The sequence below is a fragment of the Miscanthus floridulus genome, chromosome 2 (assembly GCF_019320115.1).
Source record: "Miscanthus floridulus cultivar M001 chromosome 2, ASM1932011v1, whole genome shotgun sequence".
Classification (NCBI taxonomy): domain Eukaryota; kingdom Viridiplantae; phylum Streptophyta; class Magnoliopsida; order Poales; family Poaceae; genus Miscanthus; species Miscanthus floridulus.
The window spans coordinates 172,504,820-172,527,499 of record NC_089581.1 but is presented as its reverse complement, the minus strand read 5'-3'; the positions used below and the strand labels follow the sequence as shown (position 1 = coordinate 172,527,499).

Here is a 22,680-nt window from a genome sequence, read left to right as displayed (position 1 = left end):
GCGTCACATCGACGTCATATAGGGAAAAAACGTCACAAAAAAGAATTTGCCTTTTGTACGTACTCCGGCCATTTTGTTCTAAATGTTATATACCCGGGAAATTAAATACTATACTGTATCATGGAGCACGGAGCACGCGTCTAAAAATCTCACCGGTTTGCAGTTTCTACTTCTACCGAACGGTAAGCTTACGCCCTATTCGTTTGGGCTGGTTTGGCTTATAAGTCATGACTGAAAGTACTGTTGGTTGATTTGGTGTGAGAGAAAAATATTATTCGTTGGCTGATAAACCATGACCTATAAGCTAAATACGACCGAGCGAACAGACCGTTAACCGGAACCCAGACGCTGGCAGATCCAACGCTACAGTGATAAATCGGTCGTAGGGCCATAGAGAATATGTTCTGCTGACGATGAATGGTGAGGAAAGCAGGCCAGGTCAATCCGCTGTCTTTGCAAGTTGCAACAGTTGAAAAATCAAGGCCATTTGATCGAATGATTTCGAACACAAGTAGTACGTGCTTCACGAGACGCCTTTTTTCGTTCCTGCTTTTAAAATTCAATAATATATTGTACGGTTGCCAATAGATTATTCCAGGCCAAACGGCGATTCCCTCTCGCTAGAGAAGTTTCGGTTGCATAAGAAAACCGAGAGCAGAGGAGAACAAACTCTGTTTCGCTTACTCGATGCCCCAATTCCAGTTGTAGAGGGGATGCAGTGGACTCTCTCTATCTTCTGCTTCCGTTCGTTCCACTGAATTTCTGGTTCCAATTCCAGTCCAAAAGGGGATGTAGACATGCAGTGGACTCTATCTTCTGCTTGCAGCTTGCGTTCGTTCCTCTGAATTTCTGGCTCCGAATTGTCAACGGTGAGTTGCGCGCGGCATCGTATTTGCCCCCCTTTTTTACTGGAGCTGGGAAGTCTATTTAATGGTTGAAATCAATTGAATTATTTGAAGACTGACAATGTGCAGGATCATCTTCATTTAGTTGTCCTGCTTGTCCTTTTGGTCAACCAATAGCCAAGTCAACTGTACTCCTCGGAGGTTATAAAAATATAACGGAGGTGCTAACCATCAACCGGTTGTTTTGGAGCTCCAAAACAACCGGATTCTGGGCCCTTGGATCGTGGAGAAGAAGGTCATCGACATGGACGCCACAGGCGTGCTGGAGAACGACAACTGCATGCTGGGCAACGCCGCAGGGCTGGGTACTGGTCCGCGACGCCGCCGCCTCGTCCACGTACCTGCTCGACCCTCACGACCGCAGCGCGAGGATCCCGCTGCCGCATCTACGGGAGGACGACCTCCCTTCCTTTCTGCACCTGCGTGCTGTCCGACTTTCCAGATCTCGCCGACCCAGGGAGCTGCCTTGTGCTCGATGATGACGCTGGACCTGGACGAACGAAGAAGCCTCCGGGCGGCTGCAACGCGGACTCGCAGTCGCAGAGTGCCGGCACGATCGAGCACGGCATCGGCTTTATCCTGCAGCGGCACTACATGCACCGAGCAAGCATGTTTTTTTTTTTGAAATTTGTGAAGAATTTGTGGAGAATTTGACATGTATTTCTCTTATATTTGCAATCCATAAAAAATTTGTAAATTTAGCTTATATTTATTTGAGATCTGTAATTATGCTCAAATTATATCACTCTATCCAATAAATTACACCAAAAAAATCATTGTGAATTTAATAATAAGGCTATGTAAATATAGCCATAAGACAATGTAAGTGTATAGACAAAAATCTAGTTGTTGGAAGGGACTAAAACAACCGGTTACTAAGTAGACAAACTCAAATATAAATGTCCCTTTTGACATCTCGGTGACTCAAGCCATAGCTGTTTTTCCTTTCTACTTGCAAAGACCCATACACGTACAAACGGCGGCAGCATGTTGTGGCACGCTTCGTACTGGGCCGTCCCGTGCGTGCAGCACAAGCACAGCCTTAGCTCCACGAAACTGTCCATGGACCTGGAACTTCACGGCCCACCATTTAGCCGCCTCCATTGACCAAGCAAAAAGTTTATATTACCTTCCTCAACTTTCTCGAAAGTCCATTTTTCCTTCTTAAACTCCAAAACCGAACAAAACACCTTCCTCAACTTTTAAAACCGTTCATCTTACCTCCCTGGCCCTGTTATAAGCAGTTTTGAACGTGATTTTGTCTTATTTATTTATTTATTTCGGCTAAATCTTTGAAAAATAATAATAAATCACAAAAAAATCATAAAATAAAAAGTCCAAATTTGTTGGACTCCACATGAGTAGATCTACACAATGAACATATAATATGATATGCTTTAGTATAAAGTTTCTGCTGTAGCTTTAGATCTATGCTTTTTTGTAATTAAATAGAATAATTCATTGGATCATGTATAACTTAGTTATAGATTTTATTTAGGTTTATGCTCGTTAAATATAAATAAATCTATAACTAAGATATACATGATCCAATGAGTATAAATTTTTTACTGCAGTGCAATCATACAATAATTAACCCACCATAAAAAATTCACCACAATAGGACCATATAAACTGTAGCTATGAATTATTCCAATTAATTACATAAAAGCATAGATCTAAAGTCACAGCAAAAACTTTGTACTAAAGTGTCGATGTTTTACCACCGATAGCCTGCCACGGGGATACCCGAGGCAGTATGTTCGGGCTTCAGCGTATGCGAAACTCGACGGTGAACGCAAGAGACAGTCGATTTATCCTGGTTCAGGCCCTCGATCGTGGATCGAGTAATAACCCTACGTCCAGTCGGCGTTAGCCTTTGCGTTGGATTGATTGTGAAGTGTTGTGTTGTACAATTGTTGTTCTTTTTTCTGTCCAAGAGCCCTGCTCTCCTTTATATAGTCAGGAGGCCAGAGTCCTAGTCGGTTTACAATGAGAGTTTCTAGTAGGATTACTGAATAGTACTACTACTAGGATTACAAGGGAAGAATCCTAGTTAGACTAGATCTTCTCTCTCCTTTGTGGGGTATCCTGTGGGTCCCGTATCGATAAGCCCCCGAGCACTTCATGGTTGAGCTCTGAAAGTCTCATTTTGCTTCTTCAGATCTTGATGAGTAGAAACAAACGTCATCCGAGTGCTTTCTGGAGTGAAACCTTATAGCGCTTCTTGGGACCTTCGAGTGGTGAGTGCTTTTTTGAAGAAAAAGTACATCCATCTGGTTATAGCCCCCGAGCCTCTTGCTATTTGGAACAAGGAGCTGGAGGATCTTGTCTTGAAGTTGCTCTGTTTGTTCGTTGAAGTTTTATAAAAAAGAACTCGAATATGGCTCGTTCCGGGTTCTTTTTGTCGTAATGTCTTGAAGTAGTCTGCGTTGAGGAAGTCTTTTGGTGACGTGCGCTTTTTCGAAGAAAAAGGGCACTCACTGAGTGTAGCCCCCGAGCCTCTTGCTATTTAGAACAAAAAGTTGGAGGGTCTTGAATCTTTATATTGTTTAAAAATTTATGTTCTGAAGTAGTTCCTGAGAGTTGGATTATGTCATCATCTGAGTAGTTTTGCGACATCTTTCCGAAGCAGCCCTTTAGTCTTGGATTAAACCATCATCCGAGTAGTTTCGTAGCATGCAGCCTCCGAGCGTATATCTTTGTTGTTTTGTTCAGGAAGAACTCAGATGCGAGGTCTTGGCGTATTCTTTGATAGTCTGCTGTTGTCAGATGTAGTTGTATGGTGGTGGTTGAGTGTAAATGCCTTTTGTTCACGGGTTGCACTGTGCTGGTATATTCTTCCGAATATGCCCATCTTCGAGTACTGTTCCCTCTCGCCCGAGTCATCCATTATTGAGTCATGTCTTTTCACTGTGTTCTTTGTTAGGCTTATTTCATTGGTACTCCTAGTCCATGTGCGCCGCTCCTTTGATCTATAAATACTGTCTCAGAGTGCTTGTTTTCATCCATTGGACATTCTGTTGAAACCTTCGTGGTCATGGACATGGTAGTTTGTGAAGTAGAGCAGCCCCCGGGCATATTTTGTAGTTCCTGTATGTCTTGTCGTAGCTGGAGGAAGTCTTGTGATAGGGATTAGAGGTAGGCTAATCCCGCGACAGCATTGTGCTAGGATGTACGTGGCGGTAGTTGGAGGAAATCTTGTGATGTGGGCTTCGTTCCTTCATCTGGCAATTCTGGGTTGATCCTCGTCGCCTGTCTTGAGACTATCCGGTGCAGATCAACACCATATCCAGCATCACATCGGTCTTGGGTAGACAGATGCCCACCGGCCTTCTCTGCTCCATGTTGCCTTGCCGTGCTGCCAATTTCCGCCTTGGATGCACTGCGTCCGTCCTTTGAAGAAAATAGTATAGCTAATGGTGGTTTGTCCTTCCGAGTAGCAATTTGGGACACGTAGTCGTTCTAGAGCCTAGCCGTGTCCGTGTTCCTCTTTACTACTTTGCTTTTCGTAGTACCGAGTTCGTTGAGTCTTGTAAGATTTGTAATCTTCTATTTTTGAAGCCGCTTGTAATGGAACGAATCTTGTCTTCTGAGTTGTCTTTTACTTTTCTACTGTGATCCCTGTCATTCATGAGATTACCGAGTTCTTTCTTAAATAACCGGGTTTCTTTGTTCCTTGCGAGGTAGCCCTTTCTTTCTTCTTGGTTTGATGAGTTGTTCTTGTAGCGATCTGATAACCCTGCCGTGGTGCTGGACGGATAAGTCTGAAATCTGCCCGTTGATTTGTACCGTTGTGTGGATTTGTGCCCTCCGTCGTTTTAGCTGCGTCGGTAAATGGACCGTTGCGTTCTCACACTATGTTTTAACGGGCCTTGTGGGCCATTTTTATTACTGAAAAATCTATTTAAAGACCTTTTATCTTCCTTTCCTTTGCTGCCCAGCTCTTGCCTTTAAACCCTAGCTTTTAGAAATCCGCCACCGTCATCGTCGTTGTCACCTGAGCACCACCATCCTAGCTTCATCTTCCCTAGTGCCTTTTTGCTTCCGCTAGTTCATGGGAAAGAAGAAAACCGCAAGCAAGTCCCAGGTGACCTTCATGGACGAGGAGTCATCCCTTTCTTTAATCGAAAACTAGGAGTTCGTGGCCATGAGGGCTGCTCAGAAGGTTTGGCCGGCTCCAACAACAAGTGAAGATCAGCTGCGCGAGCTCATCAGCGACGGCTTGATCCAAAGCAAAGTCATCGCTGAATGGAGAGTTCCGGGCGAGCATCGGGTTCCAACTCTAGGTCCTGGTGAGATTGTCCTCTTCGTTTCCTTTGTCCGCGCTGGACTTTGCCTTCCTGCTTCCGCCTTCCTTCATCAGTTTCTTGGTAATTTTGGGGTTAGTCTGAATCATCTAACCCCTAATGCCGTTATCCTTCTTTCCGTTTTCGTTCATCTTTGTGAAGCTTTCCTTTGAATCCCTCCTTCTCTATCTCTTTTTCGCTTTTTCTTTCGTCTGAAACCTCAACCCCACCGCGAAGAAACCAGCATTCTTGGCGGTTGTGGGATTCAGTTTCGCCAGGGTCTTAAGATTAAGTTTTTTGACTATGACCTGGTCGATTCTATAAAAGATTGGCGTGCCGAGTGGTTTTACGCTGCCAATTTAATCCCTTCCCTTATCGTTCACTCTGGATCTGGTCCTATGGTGAATGACCGATGGGATAAGAAACTTGAGTCACCTACTGAGATTCAAGTGATCCAGCCACTCCTTGATAGGATTAGTATGCTGAAACAGCAGGGTTTAACCGGCTTCGGTATTGTTTTGAGCTTTCTTCGTCGCCGAGTTCAGCCTTTGAAAGAGCGGGAGCACCTTGGCTTCGAGTATTCTGGGGCCGAGGATCCTTCATGCATGGTCCCAGCTCTTGAGCTGACCGGTGAGGAGGTACTCGAGCGTCTCCAGAAGATGTTGAAAGGAGTGAGCGTTATTCCTCCTGCTATCTCCGAGTTCTCTGCCAACAACCCGCCCCCAGCTGTGAGTTGTCTATCTCTTCATTTAGGTACTTTATGTACTCTTGCTGCATCTATTTTTGCTTAGCTTTTCCTTGTCTTGGTGTTTTATCCTTTTTCGTAGGAGCTTGGGCGGAACTTTGTTGACCCGATCCCTCTTGATGTTCTCTCCGCCATGGCGGAGACTGGGGATAAACTTGCTGGAACTTCTGCAACTAGTAAGTCCCAAACCTCTACAGCCCTTCCTAGGGTTTCTTTCGGATTTGTTGATGTATATGAAGAATATGTTCCTCGTCTAGTCCCTCGCGGTCCTCGCAGTGTCCCAAAGAGGGGGCGAACGGATGGGTCTTCATCTGGCCTGCCTGTCTCCAAGAAACCTCGCAAACCAAGTACTCCCTCAGGTACTCCAGTTGTTGCTAGCATGCTCTTAGGTGAGAACATTTAATACTCTTTGTTCCTTTGTTTTCCTGTTTCTCTCTTGAACCGAGTAATTTTTATTCTTTTTTCAGCAGGTGCTCTGGTTTCCTTGGCTGAGGGAGAGGAGGATGGTGAAGTACCCCTCATCATGCGGCGGTGAGTTGTTTTTCATATTCCTGTTGCATTGAATTTCTCTTCTTTGTCTTGACTTTTAGTCTTGAACTTTTTGAAGTAATCGAACATCGGGTATGAGTTCTTCTGAGGCTCCCGCGCCGACTTCTTCTGAAGCTCCGGTGTCGAGTTCTTTGGTAGCCTCGGTACCGAGCTCTACTGCTCCTCCAGTGTAGAGTTCTTCCACGGCTCCAGCCCCGGCTTCTTTCGTGGCTCCATTATCTGCTATCCTGCTCCTGTCGTCGGGTGGCGGGGACGTTTTCGCCGTCATGGTTCCTCCTGCGAGGCCTTCTTTTGGCTTCACGAAGAAGAAAGTGGTTGGGTGAGTAGATTCTGGCTTCATCTTTTTTGCTTCTATCTTCCTTCTTTTGGTTCTCATCGGTGCTTCTTTTTATCAATTTTTAGTGTTTCGTCTTCTCTCGTTTCTTCATCGACTTCTTCTCAGCCTTCGCCGTGCCATCGAGTTTCGAGCCTCAGGACTCACAACATACTGTTGATGAAGTTGCTACGGGGGCTTCGGAGCTACCTGGCGAAGTTACGGACTTGGCCGCCCTGGAGGTGACTGTAGCCGTCGCGTCGGGTCCTTCTGAGGGATTGGCTCCGGCTTCCCTAGAGGTTGCTTTGGTCGTTCCTTCTTCGCCCCAGCCAGCCTCTCCTTCCCCTTCTCTTGCTTCCGGCAGTCCCTCTTTTACCAGTGACGTGGTGCAATAGTTCGATGACACCCATCGGCTATCGGAGCTGACCACAGCCTGGGGGAGCTTGTCGACCCTCGCGACTTCTTTTGGTGAAAAGCTCCAGGTGAGTTTTACTATCACTCCTCTTTTTGCATGCTCGTTTTTCTTCTGTCCTTACGCCTTATTTCTCTTTGTCTCTTTTTGCTCAGTCTTTCTCTCATGATCATTCTAGCTTCTTTTTCTCATCTGAAAATGAGAGAAAGTTGTCTTCTGAGGTGAACGCTCTGAAAGCCGATCTTGACCTCCTCCAGACTGAGTTGGAGACAGAGCGTCAAATGCACCAAAAGGAGGAGAAGACCCTTCATGCCCGGGTAGTAGAGACGGAGAAGCAGAGGGATGTCGCGGTGGAATCTGCGAGAAAGAATGCAAAGGTGTCGTGGGTTCTGCTTGTTTCTTCTTGTATTTTGACTTCTTTTTTCGCTGACTTGTTTTTCGGTGTCTTGTCTAGTTCTCTGAGTTGAAAAGCAGAAGCTCTCGGAGAGTATCGATGAAATGAAGGCTCTTGTCCGCTCTAGCCATAACAAGGCTGAGGAGGTAATTACTCATGCTGAGGAAGAACTCGCCCTTGCTAAGCTGATTAGGCGTGGAGCTGACAGAGATCTTGTGCAGGCCCAAAAAACTATTGAAGGCTTGTCCGGGAAGCTGGCGACGGCTACTGAAAATTAGAATGTTTTGTGGAAATCTTTTCGTTCAGTAGCTGATATTCTCTGGACTCCAGCGGATGACGGGCAATCTTGGGCTTAGTTCATTCCTCGGATTCCGACTCATTTCCAAGAGTTCGCGAAGAAGTGCGCTCAAGTATGTACCAAGAATGTGCTGGCCTAGGTCCGGGTCCTTGCTCCAGAGGCGCCTCTGTCCAAGATAGCGGAGGAAGCTGATAGTCAAGAATACCTTGATGCCATTGAGAGGATGGAGCCTGAGGTCGAAGATTTAGCCAGTAGGGTTGTAGATAGTCTTAATATTGATATTTCCCTTCCTGATGACAATGCCTGATCCAATTGACCAGCCTCTTGTAATATTATACTCCTCTTCAAATGAAGATTCTTTATTTTTGTTGATGTATTCTTTGCTTCGGTGTGGTCGGAGTTACTTGACTTGCTGAGTACTTTGTCCCGTTTTCGTCTCTGCTCTGTAAACAACTCTGCGCGTTATCCTGACGAAATCCCTCGATTTGTCGAGTACTCTTCTTTTCTTCCTCTTTTGTGACCCATCGAGTGCTTTGTCCGTGCAATGACTTGTTAGATGTAGATCTTTGTGTTGACAACCTTTCGTCTGCGCTATGTAAAACGACTCGGCATGGAATGTTGCTTTGACAAACTTCGGCATCCGAGTGCTTTTTTGAGTGGCGCTTATGCTTTTCTAAGGAAAAGGTATTCCTATCTGGATGTAGCCCCTGAGCCTCTTGCTTTTCGGAACGAAGAGCTAGAGGGTCTTTTGAAGCTCAATTTTGGTCGACTAGTTTTAGGTGTTAGCTTTTAGCTACCCTCATCGGCGTGCTCAAGCGTCTTTTCAGCTATTTTGCTCTCAACTGGGATGCTCAGGCATGTTTTCAGCCATTTTGCTTTTTATTTCAGGTGTTAGCTTCTAGCTACCCTCATCGGTGGGCTCAAGCATCTTTTTAGCTATTTTGCTCTCGGCCAGGATGCTCAGGCATGTTTTCAGCCATTTTGCTTTTTGTTTCGGGTGTTAGCTTTTAGCTACCCTCATCGGCGGGCTCAAGCGTCTTTTTAGCTATTTTGCTCTCGGTCGGGATGCTCAGGCATGTTTTCAACCATTTTGCTTTTTGTTTTGGGTGTTAGCTTCTAGCTACCCTCATCGGCGGGCTTAAGCATCTTTTCAGCTATTTTGCTCTCGGCCGGGATGCTCAGGCATGTTTTCAGCCATTTTGCTTTTTGTTTTGTGAAAACAACTCGTTGAAAGTCATGACAAGACATGCTATGGATGAATATCATCTTTATTGATCATGAATATAAACTAATACATATGTTGTCGAAGAATATTGTCCTTCGTCGATTGTGAACGTTGGTCCCTTGTGGCTTGCATATCTGTTTTTTCTTGAGTTGTTTTTATGCGTAGAATCTTCTTAGCTGGCTGATGTGCCATGTATTGCTAACTTCTCTTCTATCTTCGGTTATTAACTTGTATGTGCCTGGTCCGGTGACTTTTGCGACAATGAACGGACCTTCCCATGGACTGAGTAGCTTATGTCGTCCATCAGTCTTTTGTATCCTTCTTAGCACTAAGTCTTCGACTTGTAATGATCGAGGATGGGTACTCTTGTTGTAGTGTCGTCTTAAACCTTATAGGTATCTGGCTGACTAGAGGGTAGCGTTTACTCTGACTTCTTCTGAGCTATCGAGTTCTAATCTTCTTGTGTGTTCTGCTTCTCCTTCCTCGTATTGTTCTATCTTTGGTGATGTCTAGATCAAGTCAGCAGGCAGTACGGCCTCTGACCCGTAAACTAGGAAGAAGGGTAAGTAGCCTGTTGCTCTGCTTATTTGAGTTCATAGCCTCCATACTACTTTAGGTAATTCTTCAATCCATTTGGACCCATAGTCCACTAGTTCTTCGTATAACCTTAGTTTTAATCCGGTTAGTATGAGTCCATTAGCCCTTTCTACTTGTCCGTTGGTTTCTGGATGTGCAACAGACGCATAGTCTATACTGAAACTATAGTCTTGTGCCCAGCTTTTTAATTTCATAGCTGTGAAGGGGGAGCCTAGATCTGTGATGATGCGATTGGGCATGCCGAAGCGGTGCATAATGTCTTGAATGAACTCGACTGCTTTGGCTACGCTGTATTTCGTGAGTGGTTTGTATTTAATCCACTTGGTGAACTTGTCGATTGCTACAAAGATGTACTCAAAGCTGCCTTTTGCTTTCTTCAGAGGTCCTACTTGATCCAGCCCCCAGCAGAAAAAAGGCCAGGCGGGTGGGATGCAGATAAGATTATGAGTTGGCACATGGGCTTATCTTGCAAACATTTGGCAACCTTTGCATTTTCTGACAAGTTCTTCTGCATCTTTCAAAGCTGTTGGCCAGTAAAATCTGGTGCAAAATGCTTTGCCAACCAGTATTCTTGAAGCGGCATGATTTCCACAGCAACCTGAGTGTATTTCGTCTAGGATCTCTTTGCCTTCTTCAAATGAGACACATTTTAGGAGTACTCCTGATGATGCTACTCTTCTGTAAAGTCTATCTCCTACTAGAACGTAGTTTTTGCTTCTGCGAATAACTTGGGTGGCTTCTGCTTTATCTGCTAGCAATTTATTTTCTTTGATATAGTCGATGAAAACTTGGCTCCATGAAGTGTTGATTACCAAGATATGAATGCCTTTAGCCTGAATTTTAGGGGTTGTCTCACCGGGTTGTTTGATAGAGGGAACTGATAGCTCTTCTATGAATACGCCGGGTGGAACCTTCGCTCTGTCTGATCCGAGCTTAGCGAGGACATCTGCTGCAATGTTAGAATCACGCAGGATGTGTAGAATTTCTAATCCTTGAAAATATTTTTCAAGTTTCCGTATTTCAGCACAGTAAGCACCCATGTTTTCTTTGGTGCAATCCCAATCTTTATTAACTTGGTTGATGACTACTGCTGAATCGCCGTATATGAGTAATCTCTTTATTCCGAGGGTAATTGCCACTCGTAGCCCATGGATGAGGGCTTCATATTCTGCTTCGTTATTTGTAGCTTGCCACAATATCTGAAGGACGTACTTAAGTTGTTTCTCGTTTGGAGAAATGAGGAGAACGCCTGCGCCGGCTCCGCCTAGTTTGAGTGACCCATCAAAGTACATCTTCTAGTGGTCAAGGGTTGTATCTGATAAAGGCTGTTGAATCTCTGTCCACTCAGCCACAAAATCAGCAAGGGCTTGAGATTTGATTGCTTTCCGCAGGGTGAAATCGATGTTAAGAGCTCCGAGTTCAACTGCCCACTTTGATATGCGTCCCATCGCATCTCTGTTGTGTAAGATGTCTCCGAGCGAGAAGTCTGTCACCACTGTGATCTGGTGGCTTTCAAAATAGTGGCGAAGCTTGCGTGAAGTGATTAATAGGGCGTAGAGTAGTTTTTGTACATACGGGTACCATATTTTTGATTCAGATAATACTTCGCTGATGTAGTATACGGGTCGTTGTACTTTATACACGCGTCCTTCTTCTTCTCTTTCTACGACTATTGCCGTGCTGACCACAGTAGTAGTCGCCGTAATGTATAGTATCATATCTTCGTCTTTCCTTGGGGGTATGAGAATTGGTGAGGATGTGAGGTATGCCTTAAGTTTCTTGAAAGCTTCGTCGGCCTCTTTTGTCCACTCAAACTTGTCTATCTTCTTTAGTAGTTTAAAGAAAGGTAACCCCTTTTCGCCGAGTCTTGATATGAAACGGTTGAGGGCCGCCATGCATCCTGTTAGTTTCTGCACATCTTTGATACTTCTAGGTGGGCCTATTTCTGTTATAGCTCGAATTTGCTTGGTGCTGGCTTCAATCCCGCGCTGACTGACTAAAAATCCGAGTAGTTGTCCTGAGGGAACTCCGAATACACATTTATTTGGGTTCAACTTCCATCTCCATCTCTTCAAGTTTTTGAAGGTTTGCTTTAAATCTTCAATCAGAGTGTCTGGGTTCTTTGTTTTCACCACTACATCATCCACGTATGCCTCCACATTTTCACCGATTTGATCCCCAAGGCAAGTTTGGATAGCTCTTTGGTATGTGGCGCTGGCGTTCTTTAGTCCGAATGACATGGTCTTGTAACAGTAAGCACCGAATGGAGTAATGAAAGACGTCTTGCTCTGGTCTTGTTCTTTTAATGCGATCTGGTGGTACCCTGAATAGCAATCGAGAAAGGATAATAGTGCAGACCCTGCTGTTGAGTTGACTATATGGTCAATGCGTGGTAGCCTGAATGGATCTTTTAGGCAATATTTGTTGAGATCTGTGTAGTCGACGCACATGCGCCACTCGTCCATGTTCTTCTTCTGCACAAGGACTAGGTTTGCTAGCCAGTCTAGATGAAGGATTTCTCTGATGAATCCGGCTGCCATCAGTTTTGTGATTTCCTTTTTAATCGTTGTCTTTTTGTCGGGTGAGAATCGTCGTAGCCATTGCTTTACAGGCTTGGAGCTTTCATTAACATCAATTCTGTGCTCAGCCAACTCTCTTGGGACACCTGGCATGTCGGCCGGCTTCCAAGCGAAGACATCTTTGTTGTCCCGAAGAAAATTGGTGTGCGCGAGTTCCTATTTTGCCGAGAGGTGAGCACTGATGGTTGCTGTCTTGGAGGTATCGCTAGTACCCAAGTTGATCTGCTTGACGTCGGCTTCTTTTGGTGGCGTGATGATGCTGGGCTTTTTAGCCGGTATTTCTAATTCTTCTTAGCTCATCTCTGCAGCAATTGTGGCTATTTCTTTTCTACTTTGGTCATCTTGTGCTCTGGCTGCAATCTGGATTGCTTGAACATCGCAGTCAAAAGCGCGTTTCAAGTCACTTCAGAGGGAAAGTACTCCATTAGGTCCTGGCATCTTGAGCAGCAAATACAGGTAATGCGGTATCGCCATGAATTTTGCTAGTGCCGGTCGTCCGAGAATTGCGTGGTATGATGACTCAAAGTCCGCCACCTCAAATTTGATGAATTCTGTACGGTAGTTTGAGGGTGTTCCAAAAGTGACTGGTAGAGTAATTTGTCCGAGCGGCATGGCTGCTTTGCCAGGTACTATTCTATAAAAGGTGTGCTTGTTGGTGTGATCATCCCGGCGAGTTATAGTCTCATCTTCCTTAGTGTTTCCGAAAAGATGATGTTGAGTCCGGCTCCCCTGTCGATTAATACTTTGGTGACAGTCATACCAGTAATAGTTGGATCTAGAACTAGTGGATAATGGCCTGCGTTTCCCACGCTAGTCCATTGGTCTTTTCTGGTAAATTGGATAGGATACTATGACCAATTGAGATATCTTGGTGTAGCCGGTTCTGCTGTCATGATAGTCCGTAGTGCTAGTTTTTCTTGATGTTTGCTTCTGCAATCTAGAGCCCCTGAGAAGATCACTGCTACCGTTCCCCTGGGTTTTTGGAATTGTTTGTCCTCGTGGTTGTCTTCATCTTTTTTCTGATTATCCTCTTTGGTGTTCTCCTTACTATCTTTTCTTGTGTATCGATTATTGAAAGTGTAGCAATTTCCGATGGTGTGTCTCCCATTTGGGTGCAATGGGCAACGTATGTTTTCAATGTCATCATATCTTCTGGGTTTGGAAAACTTCTTTGATTTGTCGGCCATTGCTACAGTATTGTCTGGTCTACGTTTTCTTTCTTGATGTCTGCTATTTCGATGATTTTGCTTATCCGGGTTATCTTGGTTGCTTCTATCCGGGAACCTCTCTCGTATTTTTTTCTTCTGCAGTAATCATCTTTTCTACTGTTCGTCTGAATTCTTCATTGTTTCTCGGATTTTTCTTTACAGAAGTCTTGAAATTGCCACCTAGCCATGATTCCGTGAGAGAAAGCTTCAATTACTTCTCGTTCGGTGATGTCATGCACTTGAGCTCGTAGTTCGCCGAATCGTCGATAGTAATTTCTGAGACTTTTGCCTCCCTTTTGCTTGAGTCCTTTTAGTTCTACATGAGTGATTGGGTGTGTAATGATTCCTGCAAAATTTTCACAAAAAGCTCTTTGCAAGTCCTCCCAATTTCTGATGGATCCTGGATTTAATTTATCGAACCATTGGAGGGGCATAGTTTCTAGTGCCATGGGAAAGAATAGGGTTTTGATATCATCGTCTCTTCCGGCTAGTTCAATTGATTATGAATATATTCTGAGCCATTGCCTTGGTTCAGTTTTGCCATCATACTTGGAGTGGTTAGACGGTTTGAACTTATGAGGTAAACGTACTGATGCGAGCCTGTTCGCGAAGCAGGGGAATCTGTCGTGTGTTCCAGCTTCTTTGAATTCGGATTCGGCACCTCCTTCTGGCCAACTGTTGTTTTGATGGGAATAATTCTGCGAGGCTGTCTGAATAGGCACCCTACTCCTGGTCTTTCTTGGTTGTTCAAATTGGTGGCCTTGATTATGTTCCTTCCTACTTTCTCCGTTATGGCTTCCACCTGGCCCAAGTCTTTCGAAAGCGGACTTCCTTTGATTTTGATCTTCTTGCCTGTGGGTTGTTGTTCTGGCGGGTAGTCTCGATCGGGCTCTCTCTTCATGCGTTCTTGGGATCGTCGACCGGAGCAAGTCCTAGAGCTGTTCATACTTCTCTCCGGGATGTGAAGTTGCCCTGAGTTCTTCTAATGCTTCTCGAATCTTATCGTAAGGCGTATTCGTCGTGCGTCTTTCTTCGACTTCTTGTTGTGATTTTCTTCTGTCGTATTCAGCCAAATCTGACTTGTATCTGATCCATGCTTCCCTGTGCTGCCTAGCACGGTGTTGGCGCCCTTGCTTCAACTTGTTTTTCCTTTCTCTAGCTTGTTTCTGACTCTCGGTTTCTCCATCGTAGCCCTGGGCAAAGGGTGATATGTTGGATTCTGATTCATCTGATGACCTGACATCGGGTGCTTCTGGGGGATTTAATGGTGACCGAGGACGTCGAACCATGAGTACTTCTCGTGCGTGAGCCGCTCTGTTATTGGTGTTAGTTTTTATACTATCAGAGTTGCTATTGACTTCAGTAGATGCCTCGATGTCGCAGATCGAGTCTCCTTCTTGGTAAGGTAGAATAGTTGTTGTTGTGCCAACTAGTTGGGTTCCGCTATCTTCAGGAACGGAACCTGGCCAGTGGATGATACAGTCTTGCGATGTTATCGTTAGCACGAGGCCCTCCTGGGCTCCTGTCAGTGGTATCCCAAGCATTAGATTGAAAGATCTTTTGAACTGTCCCTGATAAGATGTTGCCATGTTTAGGAGTCCAAGTGGAGGAAGATCCGACTTCTTGAAGGGATTCTGCGCATACTCCGAGTTGTATTCTTGATAGGTCAAGGCCGCGTTCTTAAGTCCCATCGGAAAAGAACTCGGTTTCCCGAAAGGACTCGGATAAGACTCCAACTCGAATGCGGAGCTCGAATTCGAGTCGGATGCACAAAGCTGTAGAACCTGAGTTGAATCAGACACTATGAGCTGCGCAAATCTTCTGGAGATTTGATCTGTCGTGGTCGTCGGAATAGAATCGTCTTCATGATGTTTCGAATCTTCGAGGAGACGACTTTGGAGCTTGCCATTGTTGTCCGCCTCGTAGATCCATGAGCCGAAGATGAAAGTGGATCCCGTTGAGAAGATCATGTTGTTGATGTCCATCGAGCTCTCGGATGCTAATTCGCCGAAAGCCCCTACCTAGCGCGCCAGCTGTCGATGTTTTACCACCGATAGCCTGCCACGGGGATACCCGAGGCAGTATGTTTGGGCTTCAGCGTATGTGGAACTCGACGGTGAACGTAAGAGACAGTCGATTTATCCTGGTTCAGGCCATCGATCGTGGATCGAGTAATAACCCTACGTCCAGTCGGCGTTAGCCTTTGCGTTGGATTGATTGTGAAGTGTTGTGTTGTACAATTGTTGTTCTTTTTTCTGTCTAGGAGCCCTGCCCTCCTTTATATAGTCAGGAGGCCAGAGTCCTTGTCGGTTTACAATGAGAGTTCCTAGTATGATTACTGAATAGTACTACTACTAGGATTACAAGGGAAGAATCCTAGTTAGACTAGATCTTCTCTCTCCTTTGTGGGGTATCCTGTGGGTCCTGTATCGACATAAAGCGTACCATATTCTATGTTCACTGTGTAGGTCTACTCATGTGGAGTCCAACAAAATTAGATTTTCTATTTTATGATTTTTCTGTGATTTACTATGACTTTTTGAAGATTCAGCCAAAATAAATAAAAAAGAAAAAGACAAAACCGCCTTCAAAACTGCTTATAACAGGGCCAAGGAGGTAACATGAACGATTTTAAAAGTTGAGGGAGGTGTTTTACCCAGTTTTGGAGTTCAGGGAGGAAAAGCGAACTTTCGCGAAAGTTGACCATTCTGCGACAAAGAAAAAAGAACTCTCGGCCCATGTATTGCAGGCCTCAGCCAGACACGTGAGACGGCGTACATATGTTCTTGCCCCTGTTTTTCCCTGCTAAAAAATGTTCTTGCCCTATTATTTAGTTCTCCATTTTTATCGCAAAATCTAATACGGGACCTGAGCGTGACCGCATGACGGGGCCAGCCCACCAGTCCTCCCCCACCCCACCCTCACGGCCGACGTCGGAGACGGGTACCTCGCCGGCGTTAGGGTTCCGACATCTCTTGCTCCCACGCTCTCCCTCTTTTCTTCTTCATCTCCGTCGGGCTTAGAAGGAAGTTTTGGAGGAGACGGCCGCAACACGGGGCTTAGAAGGAAGTTTTGGAGGAGACGGACACAACACGGCAGCAGGGCAGTGCGGCTAGAGAAGGCAGTTGGACGGAGGCATCATGGCGGAGCCATGGTGACGGCGGGGAAGGGGGTGAAAGGAGGGCCGCTGGCGCAGCAAGAACTCGCCAACCGTGGAGCTCCAGCTAGACCCTACCGTGCCGTGCCGCGGCGATAACGGCGGCGGGGGCGAGGACGAGGGCAGAGCTGAGCCCTTACAGAAATCCTTCGTGTCAAAGTAATAAAACTACTACACAGAAATCCTCAATTGTCACAATTCTCCGATCTGATTGCCCTTAGATAACCCATGTGGACATATTAGATGTAAACCTGAAGAATGAAGTGCGCAATCATTTGATGGCCATTAGGCAAACTGATCTTATACACGACCCCATAAGCTTTACTTGTATCCAAGTGCTTGTATGTGCTTTATGTACAAGGACACCATAATTACATGGAGTACAGGTTAGCACATCCGTTATGTTATCTTACAACAGCACGAGCCCCTCACGCATGCATCAAATCCGCATCTGTTGGATACTCGTATCAGCAGCAAACAGCTCACTTGGACAATATAAAGCTCCCTCTAGAGCGAAATGCAGCATTGGAGGTTCCTTCCTAACCAACACAGCAAATCGTGGAAGCCCTAACATACCCAGTTCTACATGATCGATGGAATCGAGTCATTCTTATCTGAGAAGAATGACAGGTTTCGAAATGCATCGAGGCTATTTGCCATCAGGCGGTTCCAACTATTTTGACTGTCCCCTATCAGCATGTCATCGGCTTGATATCTCACAGACGGTATGTCCAAGTCCAGTGGTCCGAGTGAATCAGGCTGCCAAGAAAGGAAAAAAAAAACAAGGTAAGCTCAGCTAAGATAATGCCTGTACAAAAGAACATTATGATTTCTTCAAGTACCCAATATATGTCAGCTAAAGATTGATCCTTCAACTCATTAGTTTCATCATTTCGAGGTGGTGATTTAGCACACAACTCCTCTTCGTCTTTGGCATCATCGTTATAAGGATTATCAGCATCATCCTCTCCAGTCAAGTCCTAATAAATGAGAAGACACATAAATAAACAAGGTCAAAAACAAAAACATATAAACTTATTTTGCTTCTAGGAGAACCCAAAAGATGTCAGCAGACCTGAAGAAAACCTTGAAATCCTTCCAAATTTGAGGGATGAACTTCATTGTCAGTATCAGGAGAGCTGCTAGGAGTGTTTGAGCCTTCTTGCTTCCTGGAGGCTGACAAATTAAAGGTGAACTCATCACATGTTTCTTCTGCTCCCCATATAGTTGAATGGGGAGCATGGGCTGGCTGCTCGGATGCTTGATAACGAGAAGCATGAAGGGCAACAGCAGCATCAAACGAGTCATAGCTGCATGGGTTCTCAAGAAACAAAGGATTCTTTACACTAGTCCCTATGCAATCCAAATGAGGGCCTTTGGATGCTTCTGTCAGTAAGTGCCCAACACTGATATCTGTAAGGGTGTCTGCCCACTCTACTTCAGATATTGCCACGCAATTCATTCCCTGATCACCCTGAAGTATAAATGCATACTAAGTTATAATAAGAGAAAGGAAGATCGCCCATAGAAACATTTAGTTGTCACAAGGATGCAAGAGACAAAAAATATAACCTCAAAAGCTTGGGTTACAGGAACCTGCACTTGCTTTTGGCTGCCAAACTGAGAGGGGGGCACATTAGCTGGCTGATCTGGAAGCTTAGAGTTCTTGCCTGTACTAGATGGTGTCATATGCAATAACACTGAACTACAAGGATATTGCTCATGAGTGCAATTACTGAGCAAAGTACCATCCTTTTGCACACAAGCCTTATCTCCTGATGGCGATTTGACTTGGATGACTTCTGGTATCATGCAATCCTCAAAATGGGTTAAAGATATTTCACTTACTCCTGCTCCAAGCTCAACAAGGGAAAACCAACCATACCTTAACAACAAAATGTTGACACAACAATTAGCAATCATTATGTAAGTGACCCATTAGGTTGATTTTCTATCAATCAGAGAAATAATATACCTTAAACGGAAAACAGAAGGGCTATTCACAGAAAGAAACACATCAGCTACTGCAACAGTATCTCTTGTTGTCCACCTCTGATATGTAGCCAAATCCTCTTGATTAGCACAATACGGAAAAAGAATAAGCTCTCCAGATGCGATGTTTGAGTTACCCCATTTTCGGTTTAGATGTTCTAGCACAGATGATATTTTCTTCCTAGAGCTTAATGTGAGCTCTAGATGAGGATTATGGTCATCCTGATAAGAGGAGAAAAAGCACCATGTGATGTTCAAATTGCTCAAAGATTGGAGAACTGAACAGAACAACTCAGACCCAAACCAAATATAAAGAAAATTTTTTTGAGCAAAATGCAAAGGGTCACTAATCAAGTTATCTATTCATCATCTTTCATCTATAACATGCATGAATTTGACAACAAGAACCTGAGTGCTTGGTCAATAATTCACCAGTAACAACTGACATGTTAAAAATACAGTGACTGAGGGAAATTGTGATTCATATGCAGTTTGCTAGTAGCAAGAAACCATGCTTTACCTTCTCCAATGCCTTCCGAGTAGCTTCATTTATTGGAAATAACTGTAGCTTCAGCTTCACAGGTGCTTGTGAATCTGCTTCCTTCATATGATTTGTGCTGGTGCCTGCAAATGCAGAATAAAAACATCAGGACAATAGACCTGTATCTGCTACTGTTAACTTCAACAAGTGTGTTCAGCAAAGTTCAGCAAATACAAGAACTAAAATCCAGTTGCTAGAAGCCATACCATCAGCAGTAGAAAGTCTGTCTGATGGTGAAGTCAGTGTTCTTGCATCAACATTACATAAAATGCCTGGGTTAATTGTGTTGCGCTCGAGCTCCTCAGCTGCATCAGCAACTAAAGAAACACCAGCCATGGCCGCTCTCTCCCATTTTTTATATGCAGTAGATGCAATAGCGCCACCTAAAACACAGGTCACCAGCTATCCACATTAATGCAACAAAGGTTCACCATGAGAGAGATCCTCTACATGCTAGTTTTAATCATCAACAATTTCAACAAAAGTCAAATCACACAGATTGTGTGACAATAAGCAAGGCTAGGTCATAACAAAGGAAAAGAGAAGATGCGCACACCTGCCTTCCTTTTTTGTTTCACGGTTCTTGTGGCGGAGAGGTCCCCTTTAGTTGTTCCTGACTTGTTAGAAATTGGTTCAGCAACCCGCTTGAAAATTGTCCCTTTAGGAGATGCTACTCTGCTACCATTTTGAGCATCTACTGACAGGAACTTTACAGGAGGAGTCTCATTTCCAGGAGCCTTGCTGATAATTGGAGATGGACAAGGTAGGCACATATCCACTCGTGAACGCTTTCTCCTGGACTTATTTCTGTCCTTTAGCAGTTGTTTTCCCTAGCAAACAAAAGGAGAGACATAGCATGAGAAAGAAGAAACAAACTGACAACATTTTATAGTGAGAAAAAAAACATGGGGAAAACGCAACTCACCAATGCTTCTACAAATGTTTTGAACCTCCGAGGCTTCAGATGCAGCTTTGATGCACTGCAGCTAAATTTCTCAAGCAGAGACCACCTGCATCAAAACCAGCTAATATTGAACTGCCAGCAGTCGAGCAAGCACATCCTTAAATGAAATTGTCATTATTTATTCGCTTTCTACAAAAGCTAAGTTACCTGTTTTCACAAATTATTAAGAAAAGAGTTCTCTAAAGAAGGGAGGAGCCGTATGAGATGAAACCTCATGTACAATTTGGAATGGATTTTTTAAAAAAAAATTGAATGCACAGCCAAAATGGATGTTGGCTTAATCTAAAAGAAATGATGCAGAAGCATTGCACAATTATTATGAAGCTAAACGACAAGAAATTGAATTTAGTTCGTGTATGTAACACAAGAGTAAGCCAATCACGTCAAAATCAGTAGAAAGGTCCACAACAGATCAATAAATATGACAAGATATCCACTACATAACGGAACTATAATGAGTGGTAGTCAGAGCCTTCAGATATCATAGATGGCTACAATCTACCATCATGATCTGTAATAGAAAGACAAGATGTCCAAATTCCTATAAATATCATATGCCAAAGAGAGAACTCAGAAAATATTACAAAGTAACCACTAGTTTTTGCTCCTATGGTGTATAAATAAAATCAACAATGAACTATATTTTCAGGCAATTTACAGATGATAAGATATATTCAATTACCAGCGAAGCATAGCAGCAATGGTATCCTTGGAGTTTTTTGCATCAAGTGAGAACCTAGGACCCAATAGCTTCTTCATGCGTCGAACAAGACGGTAATAGTAATGCCTGACCTGTATGGCACGTAAAGCATTGAATCTTTTTACATTAGATTCATATACAACAGAATTAAACTTTTAATATAATAAGATAGGCTAATGTTGCAAGAAAAAGATAAAACATATTTATAGTAAAATAATAAAATATAAACTCTAATCATCATAGAAACAGGAACTCCTTAGGACAACTCATACATAACTAAAATCCACGGCCTAATGTGTATCCGAACATCTTGGTTGAAAAATAAATACCTGATCCTTGTTTTTACTCTGAACACGGTGTGTAATCTTGTCGAAGTTCTGGCGGAAACAATACGGGATTATCCATCAATCGATTATTATGTGCTACTTAGATTGCAAATAGCAGAAGAGCATTGCATCCAGAATTTATGCCTCTTACTTTTCCTACTTGCCGCAGTGCATTGAAGAAATTCTCCTCCTCTTGGTGTGTCCACGCAGCCCATTGTCGAGTCTGCTTTTTCGCTATGAAAATCAGACACGGAGCAAAAACTATCACGCAAAACCCAGAACTGTCATAAACAGGGAGTCTAGAAAAAATACAAAAATAGTTCACGAAAACGAACCAGGTTTCTTGTTGGGATCAGAAGGCTCAGGGGCGGACCCAGTGAAGGACATGGGTGTACACATGTACACCCAATAACTTCTGCAAAAAAAAAAAAAAAATCGAATTTATTAGGCATATATATAAACTTGTAATCAGGGGCGGATCCAGTAAAGGGACATGGGTTAAATAGCTTTAGGTTAGGGTTTCGTTGCTCAGCTTGAAGGAAAGGGAAGAGAAGGGGTGGGAGTACCTGGTGGGTGCTCGTCGCCGGGAAGAAACCAACTACTGCCTCAGCACCTGGCTTATGGCGGCGGCCCACCAGTCGTCGGAGATCGAGAGGGGGAGAGAGAGGCAGACAGAACGCACGAGCAGGGATGCAGTCATGCAGCGGACGGAAGGGGAACGCACATTAGGTAGCGAGAAAAAAAAAAACGCACACACCCGAATGGGCCTTCTTCTGGGACGTTTTCTTTTTCACAATTTCTTTCTAAATTTCTGTTTTCTTTATTTTTCTTTCTCTCCCTTTTATTTTTTTTTATTTTTGTTGACTTCATATGTCTTCTCGTCGTGGGACACTATCAATGGCTGATTGGCTGGTACACCATTTGTTTTAAATAACAGAAATAATATTGATATTTATGAGTATATAGTAAATTGTAAATAAGTAAAAAGAACTTTTTATATTTTATCAAGGTTGAATATTTTTTCATAGAAGCTAGAAGCCATTTCACAAATTCACAAGAACATATAACAAATTTCACAACGATTAAATGCATCGGCGGCATATGAACTTAGAAGCATGTGTGACATAGGTCCATAAACTTTGAAAATGTATTTTTGTTTTCTAAACTTGTTAGACAGTGCACCGCAGGTCTATACTAGCCATGTGAGCATTTCTCACTGATGTGGCATGCTAACGTGGCTTGTATTTTTTATTTAATCTCTCCTATTTATTTTTCTCTTGAGAATTAGATCCTCCCTTCTCCTCTCTCCCCTCCCGCAGCGGCACCGAGGCTGCTCTCTATCGTGCCAACGACAGAGTCAATCGGTCGATGTTGCATTATACGCTAAAACCAGCTGAAGGACCTAGAGCAATTATCTGCCAATTTGTTCGTCGATCTATCTAGCTAGGTGGTTTTTGCGGAGTAGCCGACTCCTGGAGTCGGCTTAGCA

General features: G+C 44.0%; 1 protein-coding gene across 1 annotated transcript; it reads right to left on the bottom strand.

Annotated features, from left to right (window-relative positions):
- Positions 1 to 16,999: 16,999 nt before the first annotated feature.
- LOC136540687 (TSL-kinase interacting protein 1-like) lies at positions 17,000 to 21,932 on the bottom strand. Its single transcript, XM_066532699.1, has 14 exons — positions 21,758 to 21,932; positions 21,527 to 21,606; positions 21,343 to 21,425; positions 21,195 to 21,242; positions 20,848 to 20,957; positions 20,127 to 20,211; positions 19,758 to 20,031; positions 19,408 to 19,584; positions 19,181 to 19,284; positions 18,644 to 18,882; positions 18,241 to 18,553; positions 17,744 to 18,142; positions 17,511 to 17,648; positions 17,000 to 17,427 (listed from the first exon to the last, which is right to left on the bottom strand). Exons 2-14 carry the CDS (start codon positions 21,588 to 21,590, stop codon positions 17,251 to 17,253), a joined length of 2,211 nt encoding a protein of 736 aa, XP_066388796.1. The 5' UTR covers positions 21,591 to 21,606; positions 21,758 to 21,932; the 3' UTR covers positions 17,000 to 17,250.
- Between the last annotated feature and the right edge of the window lie 748 nt (positions 21,933 to 22,680).

What these genes read in the sequence shown, in the direction of transcription:
- LOC136540687 (XM_066532699.1), bottom strand. Translation starts at nt 21,590, where the DNA reads ATGTGTACACCCATGTCCTTCACTGGGTCCGCCCCTGAGCCTTCTGAT. An exon ending in CAGACTTTCTACTGCTGATG is followed by an intron (nt 19,285 to 19,407) that starts GTATGGCTTCTA and finishes CTGCATTTGCAG; the next exon opens with GCACCAGCACAAATCATATG. An exon ending in CTGTAACCCAAGCTTTTGAG is followed by an intron (nt 18,143 to 18,240) that starts GTTATATTTTTT and finishes TTTATACTTCAG; the next exon opens with GGTGATCAGGGAATGAATTG.